Here is a 13,202-nt window from a genome sequence, read left to right on the forward strand (position 1 = left end):
TGGAGCATGGGGGTTGGGCTAGAAGACCTCCAAGGTCCCTTCCAACTCTGTGATTCTGTTAATGCTGCTGATTTCTGGAAGGTTGGAAGGAATAGCCGATCACTGGGTGCTGGGAGTTATTGCATTCGGCCAATACATTTTTGCCCTTTGAAGGATCGTAAACAGATTTTAACTGCACCCTTCCCCCTTACAGATAAGTCCTCGATTTACGACCACAACTGAGCCCCCAAATTTCCCTTGCTAAGAAAGTGAATAGGTCAATTCCGCTCCATTTTACGTCCTTACTTGTCACACTTCGTTAAGTGAATCACTCCAAGTCGTTAAATTAGCCACACGGTTGTTAAGTGAAGCGGGCTTCCCCAATTGTTTGTCAGGGGATTCATGGGCAAACCGTCATAAATGCGAGTCAGTTGTCAAGCATCCGAATGTCAATCGCGTGACCCTGGGGAGGCTGCCATGGTCGTAAGAGTGAAAAACGGTCATAGCTCCCTTTTCTCAGGGACATCGTAACTTAAAACGGTCACTAAGCCAACCATTATAAGTCGAGGACTACCTGTAATAACGTCGCAAAACTTACAGAGCTAGCTGAGCTTCCTGACAGACCGGTCGTAAGTGTGAAAAACGGTCCCAAGTCACTTTTTCCAGTGTCGTCGTAACTTCAAACCGTCACTAAACGAACAGCGGTAAATCAAGGACTGTGTGCAATGCCATTATGTTTGCTTCCAAGTGAATTAAGGCACACAAGTGAATTAACTCACCAACGCTGACATCGCAAAACATTGTAACAACGGTCGTAAGTGCGAAAAACGGTCATCGGTCATTGTTTTCGGTGCCGTCGTAACGTCGAAGAGACAGTAAATCAAATGGCTGAAAGTCCAGCATTGCTTGCAACGCGGAAGGCCGTAAGATGGTGGTAGACTTACAAATTAGAACCTGAGTTATAAAACTGGGCGCAAAATGGCGTTGACTGTCACTAAGCAGGGAGCCATCTTTGGAGTCTACAATAGGACTAGAAGGGGAACTTAAACCAAATTTGCGGAGGATACCAAACTGACTGTGGACATAATATACTTAGACTTCAGCAAGGCGTTCAAGTAGATCACAACCTACTTCTTGCTAAGCAAGAAAAAAGTGGGATAGATAGCGTCACTACCGGATGGATTCGCAACTGGCTGACAAACCGTACTCAACAAGTAGTCCTTAATGGGTCTACGTCTACATGGGGAGGAGTAAGCAGTGGGGTTCCGTCTTAAGCCTTAACTCTTCAATATCTTTATAAACGACTTAGATGAGGGAATAGAAAGGGAACTCAGCAAATTTGCAGATGCTACTAAGCTGGCAGGAATAGCTAACACCCTAGAACCGTGATGGCACGCTTAACCATATTGGTACGCATGTCAGCTCAGCTCCAGCACGCATGGGCGTGCCAGCCAGTTGATTTTTGGACCTTCTGGGCCCACCGGCAGTAGGGAAACAGGCAGTAGGGCCCACTGGCAGTAGAGAACCCACCAGGCCCTACCTCCAGAGGGCCTGGGGGGGTGGGAAAGGCCCATTTTTTGTTCTCCCCAAGCTCCAGAACCTTTCTAGGAGCCTTGGGAGGGCCAAAACGGCCTTCCCCCCCACCCCCCGAGGCCCTCCAGAGGCTGGAAACGGCCCATTTGCCAACTTCTGGTCCCACTGGAAATTGGCAAATGGGTTGTTTCAGGCCTCCGGGGGACCTCAAGGGGGGGAGGCTGTTTTCAGCCCTCCCCAGGCTCCTAGAAAGGCTCTGGAGCTTGAGGAAAGCAAAAAAACGGGCCCACCGGGCCCACCGGGCCAAAAGCAGGGAGAGCGCAGGCGGGGTGTGTTGTGCGTGCATGCGCAGGGGCTGGGCGCATAGAATTATGGGTGTGGGCAAACGCGCAACACCCCCCCGTCCCCCCCGTGCTCGTCTTGCTTTTGGCACGCGATGGCAAAAAGGTTCGCCATCGCTGCCCTAGAAGATAGGCTCAAGATCCAGATGGACCTTGACAGACTCGAATACCGGGCCCTCTCTAACAAAATGGAATTCAATATAGAAAAAAGTCAAGTTTTACACTGAGGCAAGAAAAACCCAAAAGTTACACATAGAGACTGGGTGAAACCAGGCTTAATAGTAGTAACTGTGAGGGGGATCTTGGAGTCTTAGTGGACAACCAGCTAAATATGAGCCAACAGTGTGCGGTAGCAGCCCAAAAAACCAACGCAATCCTAAATTGCATTAACCGAGGGATACAATCCAGATCAAGTGAGGGATTAACACCACTCTAGAAAGCCCTAGTAAGACCATACATAGAGTCCTGCATCCAGTTTTGGTCCCCACGCTATAAAAAAAAGATGTCGAGACTCTAGAAAGAGTGCAGAGAAGAGCAACCAGGATGATGAGGGGACTGGAGGCTAAAACATACGATGAACAGTTGCAGGAACATGGCTAGTCTAGTGAAGAGAAGGACCAGGGGAGACGTGATAGCATCTTCCAATATTTGAGGGGCTGCCACAGAGAGGAAGGGGGTCCAGCTATTTTCCAAAGCACCCGAAGGCCAGACAAGGAACAATGGATGGAAACCGATCGAGGAGAGATTCAACCTGGAAATAAGGAGAAATTTTCTGACAGGGATGGAATAGAAGTTGCCTTCGGAAGTTGTGGGAGCTTCATCTCTGGAGACTTTCGAGAAGATATTGGACTGCCAACTTGTCAGAAATGATGTAGGGTCTCTTTCTTGGGTGGGAGGGTGAAGGGTTGGACTAGATGAACTACAAGGTTCCTTCCAACTCTGTAATCTTGTAATCTACAAGCATTTTATTTTTTATTTATTTATTTATTTATTTATTTGTCACAGCAATATATGTACCGTATATACTCGAATATAAGCCGATCCGAGTATAAGCCGAGGTCCCCAATTTTACCCCAAAAACTGGGGTAAACTGGGGACTCGAGTATAAGCCGAGGGTGGGAAATGAGGCACCTACCGGTTGAAACCTCCTCCTCAGCTGAGAAGGCTGGCGGCTCCCCGCCCGCCCTCTCACTGCACCGGCAGGGCTTCCGTCCGCAAAATGTGAAAAAAGAAAAAAACTCGAGTATAAGCCGTATATACTCGAGTATGCCGAGGGCTTAAAAAACAAAACTCGAGTATAAGCCGTATAGACCCGAGTATAAGCCGAGGGGACGTTTTTCAGCACAAAAAATGTGCTGAAAAACTCGGCTTATACTCGAGTATATACGGTAAGTATCATACAGAAAGGTTATATAGTATATAAACACATATATGAGTAAATATTAGGAGGTATAAACATATATATATATATAGGAAAAAGAGAAGAAAAACAATAGGACAGGAACGATAGGCACGTTTGTGCGCTTATGCACGCCCCTTATGGTCCTCTTAGCAATGGGGTGAGGTCAATAGTAGATGGTTTTTGGTTAAAGCTTTTGGGATTATGGGAAGAGACCACAGAGTCAGGTAAAGTATTCCAAGCACTGATGATTCTGTTACAGAAGTCATATTTTCTGCAATCTAGATTAAAGCGGTTGACATTAAGTTTAAATCTGTTGATTGCTCTAGTATTATTGCAATTAAAGCTGAAGTAGTCTTTGACAGGATTTATCTTTCTCTCAATAAAATGTTCTCAGGAATGATCTCAACTTTGTTTTGCTTCACGAGTCGGAAAGAGTTTGGGTTGTAAAGTGTCGGGTTGGGTCGGGAGAAGGTGAGGTCAGCGGGTGCGGTGCCTTCTTCACGGTCTTCCTTGCTTCTCCGCAGTGCTACTGACATGGGTGAATTGTGCCAGCGTGCGCTGGGCAACCCGTGTCCAGGATATCTTCACCGCTGGGAAGCTGCTGGCTCTGGCCTTGATCATTATCATGGGAATTGTGCAAATTTGCAAAGGTGAGACCTGTCAGATCCAACCGAGTGTGTCGTTTCCGAAGTTGGTGGGTGTTCATGTTTGCTGGAGGTTTTAAAGATGAGATTGGACAGCCTGGAATGGTCTGGAATGGTAGAGGGCAGGGGTCTCCAACCTGGGCTACTTTACGACTCGGGGACTTCAACTCCCAGAATGCTGGCAGAGGAATTCTGGGAGTTGAAGTACACAAGTCAGAAAACAGGGGTTTCCAACCATGCCTGCTTTACGACTTGGGGACTTCAACTCCCAGAATGCTGGCAGAGGAATTCTGGGAGTTGAAGTCCACAGGTGGTAAAATGGGGGTTTCCAATCTGGGCCACTTTACGACTCGGAGACTTCAACTCCCAGAATGCTGGCAGAGGAATTCTGGGAGCTGAAGTCCACAGGTGGTAAAATGGGGGTTTCCAACCTTGGCTGCTTTACGACTCGTGGACTTCAAGTCCCAGAATTCTAGCAGAGGAATTCTGGGAGTTGAAGTCCACAAGTCATAAAATGGGGGTTTCCAATGTTGGCCGTTTTACGACTCGGGGACTTCAACTCCCAGAATGCTGGCTGAGGAATTCTGGGAGTTGAAGTCCACAGGTGGTAAAGTGCCCAGGTTGGAGACCTCTATTTGAGCAGCGGGTTGGACTAGAAGACCTCCAAGGACCCTTCCAACTCTTGTATTCTGTATTTCTCCTGCCGTATTGGAGGTGGAGAGGTTTGCAAAGGTGTGAACGGTGTGATGGGGGGACACACAGATGGCATTTTGGGTTGGTTGGATTTACAAGGCGGGACTGGGGAAGGAGGAGAATGGGAGATAACACCTGGTTTGGGAAGGGGGATTAAAGAGAAGAGACCTCCCATCATGACTTGTTTTCTTTGGTGTCGTCCTTGACGTAGGAGAGTACTTTTGGCTGGAACCCAAAAATGCCTTCGAGTTCTTTCAAACTCCAAATGTGGGACTGGTCGCTCTGGCCTTCTTACAAGGATCGTTTGCTTACGGAGGCTGGAACTTCCTCAACTACGTCACCGAAGAGTTGGTGGACCCATACAAGTGAGTAAGAGCCTCCCCTGGGTGGCGCGAGAGATGGAGAAGGCTCACCTCGATCTACCCTCTACTTTCCACCACCTCAACTCTTTCCTCAACCCCACAGGAACCTGCCTCGAGCCATTTTTATCTCTATTCCCCTGGTGACCTTTGTCTACGTCTTCGCCAACGTGGCCTATGTCACGGCCATGTCCCCCCAGGAGCTTCTGGCCTCCAACGCTGTGGCGGTGGTGAGTCTCCATAAATGACGTTGAGATTCCTCTTGGGTTCCCAGCAAATTGACCTCCTAACGCAGGGGTCTGCAACCTTAAACACTCACAGAGCCATTGGGACCTGTTTCCCACAGAAAAGAAAACACCGGGAGCCACAAAACCTTTCCCGTACCTGACGATTTCTTGAGCGGCTACAAAACTAGCATATGTAGTTGAATTAAATGTTCCTGTTTTCTTCTGAAACTTTTCTTTTCTTGGATTTATCCATGGTTGGCTGACCGGGGGTTGAAAAGCTCAATAAATTACATGCCGGCGGGTGTCGCACATTGGTGGTTGGTGACGCATATTTTGAGTGACAGGGAGCCACAGCGGAGGGGTGAAAGAGCCACATGCGGCTCCAGAGCCACATTCAGCTCCAGAGCCACATGCGGCTCCGGAGCCACATTCAGCTCCAGAGCTGCAGGTTGCTGACCCCAGTTCTAACATCTCCTCATTTCTTTCTCTGCAGACATTTGGGGAGAAACTCTTAGGGGTGATGGCTTGGATCATGCCTATCTCTGTGGCCCTCTCCACCTTTGGAGGCGTCAACGGCTCCCTGTTTACTTCCTCCAGGTGAGTAGATATACCTGACCTCCAACCCACAGGGCGGAGTTCCCAACCTTGATCACAGTTCAATTTGCGGATGATACTAAGCTGGCAGGAATAGCCAACACCCTAAGGTGATACATTCAAGATCCAGAGGGATCTCGACAAACTCGCACACCGGGCCCTCTCTAACAAAATGAAATTCAAGGTAGAGAAAAATCCAGTCTTAACACTTAGGCAAGAAAAACGCAAAGTACACACATACAGACTAGGTGAAACCAGGCTTAATAGCAGTCACTGTGAGCGGGATCTCACAGTGCACAGCACAAAACATCGTGGGCTGTCCCCTGAGACCACTAGATGAGACCGCTAGGGCTCGCTGCCTTAGAAGAGCGAGGAAAAATTCTCAGAGACAGCTCTGACCCTGGTCACCACTTCTTTACCCTCCTACCATCAGGAAGGAGATATAGAAGAGTAGCCAGCCAAACAAAGAACAGTTTTTATCTGTGGGCTGTCAGACTTCCGAATGAGAAATAACATCATAACTACGTAGTATGATGGACTATAGGGCTGGCGCAACCTGTAACATGTTCACACTGGTGCAATAGGACTGGGTGTTTTGTGAATATGATAATAGAATAGAATAGAATATAGAAATAGAAAAGAAAAGAAGAAAATAGAATAGAATAGAATAGAATAGAATAGAATAGAATAGAATAGAATAGAAATAAATAGAAATAGAAATAGAATAGAATAGAATAGAATATAGAAATAGAAAAGAAAAGAAGAAAATAGAATAGAATAGAATAGAATAGAATAGAATAGAATAGAATAGAATAGAATATAGAAATAGAAAAGAAAAGAAAAGAAGAAAAGAGAAGAGAAGAGAAGAGAAGAGAAGAGAATTTTTTATTGGCCAAGTGTGATTGTACACACAAGGAATTTGTCTTTGGTACATATGCTCTCAGTGTACATAAAAGAAAAAAATACGTTCATCAACAATTCTTAGGTACAACACTTCATGATAGTCGTAGGGTACAAATAAGCGATCAGGAAACAATCAATATCAATATAAATCGTAAGGATACCAGCAACAAGGTTAGAGTCATACAGCCATAAGTGGAAGGAGATGGGTGGTGGGAACAATGAGAAGATTAATAGTAGTGCAGATTTATTGGGTTAGGGATTTTTTATCTTCACTGTGAGTTGTATTGTGTTGGAGAGGAGTGCTCTGAGGGAGATAAACCAATCTCATTGTACATACATTGTGCACTGACAATAAAGATTTGGAATCTTGGAGTCTTAGTGGACAATCCGTTAAATATGAGCCAGTAGTGTGCGGGCAGAGGGATACAATCCAGATCAAGTGAAGGACTAACACCACTCTAGAAAGCCTTAGTAAGACCACACCTAGAGTCCTGCATCCAGTTTTGGTCCCCACGCTATAAAAAAAGATGTTGAGACTCTAGAAAAAGTGGAGAGAAGAGCAACCAGGATGATGAGGGGACTGGAGGCTAAAACATACGATGAACGGTTGCAGGACCTGGCCACGGCTAGTCCAGTGAAGAGAACGACCAGCGCAGACATGATAGCATCTTTCAATATTTGAGGGGCTGCCCCAGAGAGGAAGGGGTCCAGCTATTTTCCAAAGCACCGGAAGGCCAGACAAGGAATAATGGATGGAAACTGAACAAGGAGAGATTCAACCTAGAAATAAGGAGGAATTTTCTGACAGTGAGAACAACCAATCCATGGAACAGAAGTTGCCTTCGGAAGTTGTGGGAGCTTCATCATTGGAAGCTTTCAAGAAGAGACTGGACTGCCATCTTGTCAGGAATGGTGTAGGGTCTCATGCTTAGGCGGGGGGTTGGACTAGATGACCTATAAGGTCCCTTCCAACTCTGTTCATCTAATCTCGTTCCGCCTTTGGAGAGCTCCAAGGATACACCCTAAAAACCAGCGCGAGTGTCCCTCACCTAACCATTGGCTTAACGACCACAATAAAAACGATCATCAAATTGGATCCTGGTCACCTGCCGATCCGCTTAAGGACGGCACTGCTTTTCGGCCAAAATTTCCATCCCGATTGCTGTCATAAGTCGAGGACTATCTGTATTTCATTCTTCTTTCCTCCCCGAAGGAGATCTATTGCTCAGAGAATCGGATCTCTGGTTTTAGCACCCTGGGGCTACGCTTTAATTGTTGATGCTGGCAGCTTGGGTGATTTTTATCTTCGTGAGCTGTCTAGGGAAGGCTGTTGTCCTTAAATTATTTCAACCAAAGGAGCATGAATAAGCTGTGTTCAAAGCAACAGAGCTGCCCCGTGCTGATTAGAAACCACACCAATCATATCTTGTCTCCGCTTGCTATTGTTTTCTTTTTCGCGATATTATTTTCCCTTCCTCCTCAGGCTGTTTTTCGCTGGCGCCCGCGAAGGGCATCTCCCCAGCGTCTTGGCAATGATCCACATCCGAAGGTGCACTCCGATACCTGCCCTACTTTTCACCGTGAGTCATCGGTAGAGAAATGAAGGCAGGGGAGATCCCACGCGGGTGGGATCCAACGAGAACCTGCGGGGTTTGTCTACCTCGGCGGCTTGAAGATTGGGTGGGCTTCCACTCCCAGAATTCCCCAGTCGGCAAAGTCCCTAAGTACTTGATAAGCTGGTGGTAAATCAGCACTCGGGGTCTGTTTCCCAGGCTTCAAATTATTTCCCAGGCTGTTTTTGTACCTGCTCGGCCGACAATCTGAATAGCTGCGAAATTGAATGTATGTCCTTGTTTATTGCGACGTGAAGCTTCCAATGAGTTTTGGCTCTCTGTCTTCATCTGATCAGCCCCTTGTGTTCTTGCAAACTGGCATTTCGCTTCCTCCATATCCGTCCTACATAGTCACAGGGGCAACCCCCCCCCTACAGCTTATCGAGATGACTGGGAGAGGGAATTCTGGGAATTGAAGTCCACCTCGGGGGTGAAATGCTCCCGGTTCGGACCGGATCGCCCAATCCAGTAGCAATAGCGGTAGGTGGTTCAGAGAACCGGTAGCAAAAATCCCTGCCCCGCTCCCATGGCCACTTGAGCCGCGCGATCATCAGAGGGTGTTTTTTTTTTTACTTTTAAAAACATTTTTTCTTCCGCCGAAAAAATGCTTTTAAAAGTTAAAAAAAAAAGCCTCTGGTGATCGCGCGGCTCAGCCAGGATCGTCAGAACCCTTTCAAAGCATTTTTTTCTACAACCTCTTTGGCCGAAGAGGTTGTATTAAAAAAAAAAGCTTTCAAAAGGCTCCTCTGGCGATCCCAGCTGAGTTACCTGATCGCCAGAACCTTTTAAAAGCATTTTTTTACAACTCTTTGGCGGAAGAGCTTGTAGAAAAAAATGTTTTTAAAAGGTTCTGGCGATCGGGCAACTCAGCTGGGGTCACCAGAGGAGGCTTTTGAAAGCTTTTTTTTTTCCCCCTCTGGCGATCCCAGCTGAGTTGCCTGATCATCACAGGCTTTTAAAAGCATTTTTTTTACAACCAAGAGGTACAGATGACTGATTAAGAAACAGATATCAGATTAAGAAATATCAGATTGCCTTTGAATAGTTAGAAAGTTATTTTATGTAATGGGGAGGGGGTTGGGAGATGAAAAGCTTTGGGTTATTTGGATTGGAAGGGAAAATTTTATTCTATGTTTGGTTTATGTATAACAATACCTTGTGATTGACCCGGGAAGCCGGGGGGGGGGGGAGGGAGGGGGGAAAAAGGGGGGAAATGTTTTTGTTTTTTAAAACTCTTTCAATAAAAAAAAAATGCTTTTAAAAGTAAAAAAAAAAAAAAGCTGCCGAGGTTGACGAATACTGATGTGGCTGCCTGTTGCGGGAGAGTTGTCCAATTTTGTCAAGTCGTTTTTTTGTCACCCGTCGGTTCATTTCCTTCACGTTGTCTCTGGTAGTGCCTGTCAACCTTGCTTATGCTGGTCACAAGTGACATATATACGCTGATCAACTACGTCGGTTTTATCAACTACCTCTTCTACGGAGTGACAGTGGCTGGGCAGGTCGTCCTCCGCTGGCGCGAACCCAATCGACCTCGTCCAATCAAGGTAAGGACCCTCCCGAGACCCCAAACAGTACCCGCCCGTAATTCCTCAGAAACAAGGAAACCGGTGAGTTCACTGCTATATATCCTCAAAACATGGAAACCAAAACTCTTGCAGAGCCTAAAAATTAATACTTTTATACCCGGCAGAAAATATTTTAGGATTTTTCAGAGCCACATTGATCACGGTTGGCCTAATTTTTTTCCCACCAGCCTTAAGTTTTATATAGAAAAGCAAGACCACAGGTTAAAACTTTGAGCTTTAAAGGTTTTTTTGGGGGGGGGGATGCAGAGGTGGGGTTTCAGCAGGTTCTGACCAGTTCGGGAGAACCGGTAGCGGAAATGTTGAGTAGTTCGGACAACCGGTAGTAAAAAGTCTGACTGGACCTGCCTCCATCTATTCTCTGCCTCCCGAGTCCCAGCTGATTGGGAGGGAATGGGGATTTTGCAGTATCCTTCCCCTGGAGTGGGGTGGGAATGGAGATTTTGCAGTATCCTTTCCCTAGAGTGGGGTGGGAATGGAGATTTTACTGTATCCTTCCCCCGGAGTCGGGTGGGAATGAGGATTTTGCAGTATCCTTCCCCTGGAGTGGGGTGGGAATGGAGATTTTACAGTATCCTTATCCCGGAGTGGGGTGGGAATGAGGATTTTGCAGTATCCTTCCCCTGGAGTGGGGTGGGAATGGAGATTTTACAGTATCCTTACCCCAGAGTGGGGTGGGAATGAGGATTTTGCAGTATCCTTCCCCTGGAGTGGGGTGGGAATGAGGATTTTGCAGTATCCTTCCCCTGGAGTGGGGTGGGAATCGCGATTTTGCAGTATCCTTCCCCTGCCACGCCCACCAAGCTATGCCACGCCCAACAAGCCACACCCACAGAACCGGTAGTAAAAAACAATTTGAAACCCATCACTGGGTGGTGGGTGGGTTTAAAGTTAATATATGCATTTTTTTGCAATTCAGAAAATGTTTGAAGCCAAAGGACTAAAAATAGGATTTTTAGCCCTCTCCTAAACATTTATTTGGAAATGAGTTTTTCTGCGGGCTGTGAGATATATTTCCAAATAGACATACGCAGCGGCATGGTAAAAGAAGCTAAAAATCGGATTTTTAATTTTAATACACTGATTGTCACCTGTCCGGGTTTCCTCTCTTCTGCTACATGAGCTTGTAAGGTCTAAATTAGAGATCCTGGCTTGTACAGAGTAACGGGGAACATGCTGGAAGCTAGTCCTCAATTTACAATCTTTCATTTAGTGACTGTTTTAAGTGGTCACGGCACTGAGAAAAGCAACTCACGACTGTTTTCGTTGTGACCCGCCAGCAGAGCTGGCAGCAGAGTCAGACAGTGAGGAGGTTGGGGAGGAACGTGGGCCAGTCCTGGGGGCTGGGGAAAGCTCAGACGAGGGCTCTGCGTCGGTGGCAGAGAGGGAGCTAGACAGCAGCGAGGCAGAGGAACAGCTGGAGCCTGTTCCCAGTGTGCGCATGTGCAGAGCTGCCAGAAGACAAGAACAACTGAGAAAGCAGGGTCGACTCAGGAGTAAAGCCACGCCTTGGAGGTGATTGGCCCCTCCCATAGGAAACAAAAGAGGGGCGAAGAGGGAGGGGGCTTTTGCAGGAAACAATTCGTTCATTCCGTGACTCTGAGAAGCTCTGTGCCAAGTTTGGCCTTGTACTGCGGTTGGAAACAAGTTACGTGGCAGCTTGCCAAACGAGATAAGGTCTGTGTTGAGAAAACATTCCTTTGAAAAACTGTTTGGACAAGCCTTGCTGACTGTGAATGACTGACTGTGTCACATATTCCCTGTTTGCAACCTTCCGAACGAACCAAATCAAAGGGGAAGCCAAGGTTCACCGAACAACCGTGCCAACTAGCTTAACAACGCCAGCGAAATCCCTTCACACCTGGAGCAAGGAAGGTCCTAAAATGGGGCGCAACTCACTTCACCGCTGTCTCGCTCAGCCACGGAAATTTTGTTGCTCTGTTGCAGTTGTAAGTCGAGGACCACCTGTACCAGAGAAAGTGAGATAGGGGATAGGGATCTCTTCCTCTCAGGAATGCTTGTCGAGAGCATTCCTGGCATTACGGTCTAGGTTCAGGAGGCTGTGAGTTCGATCCTAGGTAGAGGCAGATCTTTCTCTCTCTGGGCACGATGAGAATATACCCGCTGAACAAAACTCCACCCTGGCAACAGGAAAGGCATCTGGCCAGTAAACACTCAGCTCCATTCAGTTGCCCCAACTCCACCCCGCAAAGGATTATGGGTCATTATAAGAGGATGATCCTATGGTTAAGGCTGAGCGGTGCGGTGGCCTAGAGATAGAGCTCTTGCCTCACATACAGGAGGCTGCAAGTTCGATCCTAGGTAGAGGCAGATATTTCTCTCTCTGGGCACAATGAGAAAATACCTGCTGAACAAAACTCCACCCTGGCAACAGGAAAGGCATCCGGCCAGTAAACACTCAGCTCCATTCAGTTGCCCCAACTCCACCCCACAAAGGATTATGGGTCATTATAAGAGGATGATCCTATGGTTAAGGCTGAGCGGTGCGGTGGCCTAGAGGTGCAGCTCTTGCCTCACATACAGGGGGCTACGAGTTCAATCCTAGGTAGAGGCAGATATTTCTCTCTCTGGGCACAGTGAGAATATATCTGCCGAACAAAACTCCGCCCTGGCAACAGGAAAGGCATCCAGCCAGTAAACGCTCAGCTCCATTCAATTGTCAGATTCCACCCGGCAAGGGATGATAGGGTCATTAAAAGAGGATGATGATGTTAAGGTCTATAGGTTCAACCCATTTCTCTTCCCCCCCCCCCCACAGGTGAGCCTGTTCTTCCCGATCATCTATCTGCTCTTCTGGGCCTTTCTCTTGGTCTTCAGCTTGTGGTCGGAACCGTTGGTTTGTGGCATCGGCTTGGCCATCATGTTGACAGGGGTGCCCGTCTACTTCCTGGGCGTCCACTGGGAGAACAAGCCCCCGTTCTTCAACACCTTGGTCGGTGAGTGTTGCCTCCCCACCCCACAACCCAGGCAGGGAGGGCTAGGATAGGCCGAAGATGGGGGCTTTTTGCTCTGGAAGAGAATATTTGCAGCTCAGGGATGAACTGGGGGGGTGGGGTGTTGGTCCTTGGTGATCTCTGAGTTTGATAGCCAGAGAACATCATCAGGGCTAGAAGGGAGGAGGAGGAGGAGGAGGAGGAGGAGGAGGAGGAGGAGGAGGAGATAGACTGTGGCATCCTAGGTGCTCTCTGAGCTAGTGTTTTGTCTCGCCCGCCCCCCTCTCCGCAGCCGGGCCCCTCTCATCTCCTGTTATCTCAGCCAGAGACTGATAATGCAGACGAAGGGCCTGGCATGCCTCCAGCCTCCAGTCTTG

At 47.6% G+C, this 13,202-nt stretch overlaps 1 protein-coding gene across 2 annotated transcripts in view; it reads left to right on the top strand.

Annotated features, from left to right (window-relative positions):
- The window catches only part of SLC7A8 (solute carrier family 7 member 8), a 57,936-nt gene that overhangs the window by 41,671 nt on the left and 3,063 nt on the right, over positions 1 to 13,202 (top strand). The window contains exons 4-10 of one of the 2 annotated variants that reach the window (XM_058183926.1): positions 3,780 to 3,905; positions 4,804 to 4,957; positions 5,058 to 5,181; positions 5,672 to 5,775; positions 8,159 to 8,255; positions 9,683 to 9,832; positions 12,651 to 12,828. In XM_058183926.1, coding sequence (XP_058039909.1) covers positions 3,780 to 3,905; positions 4,804 to 4,957; positions 5,058 to 5,181; positions 5,672 to 5,775; positions 8,159 to 8,255; positions 9,683 to 9,832; positions 12,651 to 12,828 — 933 coding nt within the window. Of the gene's footprint in view, positions 1 to 3,779; positions 3,906 to 4,803; positions 4,958 to 5,057; positions 5,182 to 5,671; positions 5,776 to 8,158; positions 8,256 to 9,682; positions 9,833 to 12,650; positions 12,829 to 13,202 lie in introns of those variants that run through there. The other variant, XM_058183927.1, reaches the window with a different exon arrangement.

This window comes from Ahaetulla prasina, chromosome 4, assembly GCF_028640845.1.
Source record: "Ahaetulla prasina isolate Xishuangbanna chromosome 4, ASM2864084v1, whole genome shotgun sequence".
Taxonomy (NCBI): domain Eukaryota; kingdom Metazoa; phylum Chordata; class Lepidosauria; order Squamata; family Colubridae; genus Ahaetulla; species Ahaetulla prasina.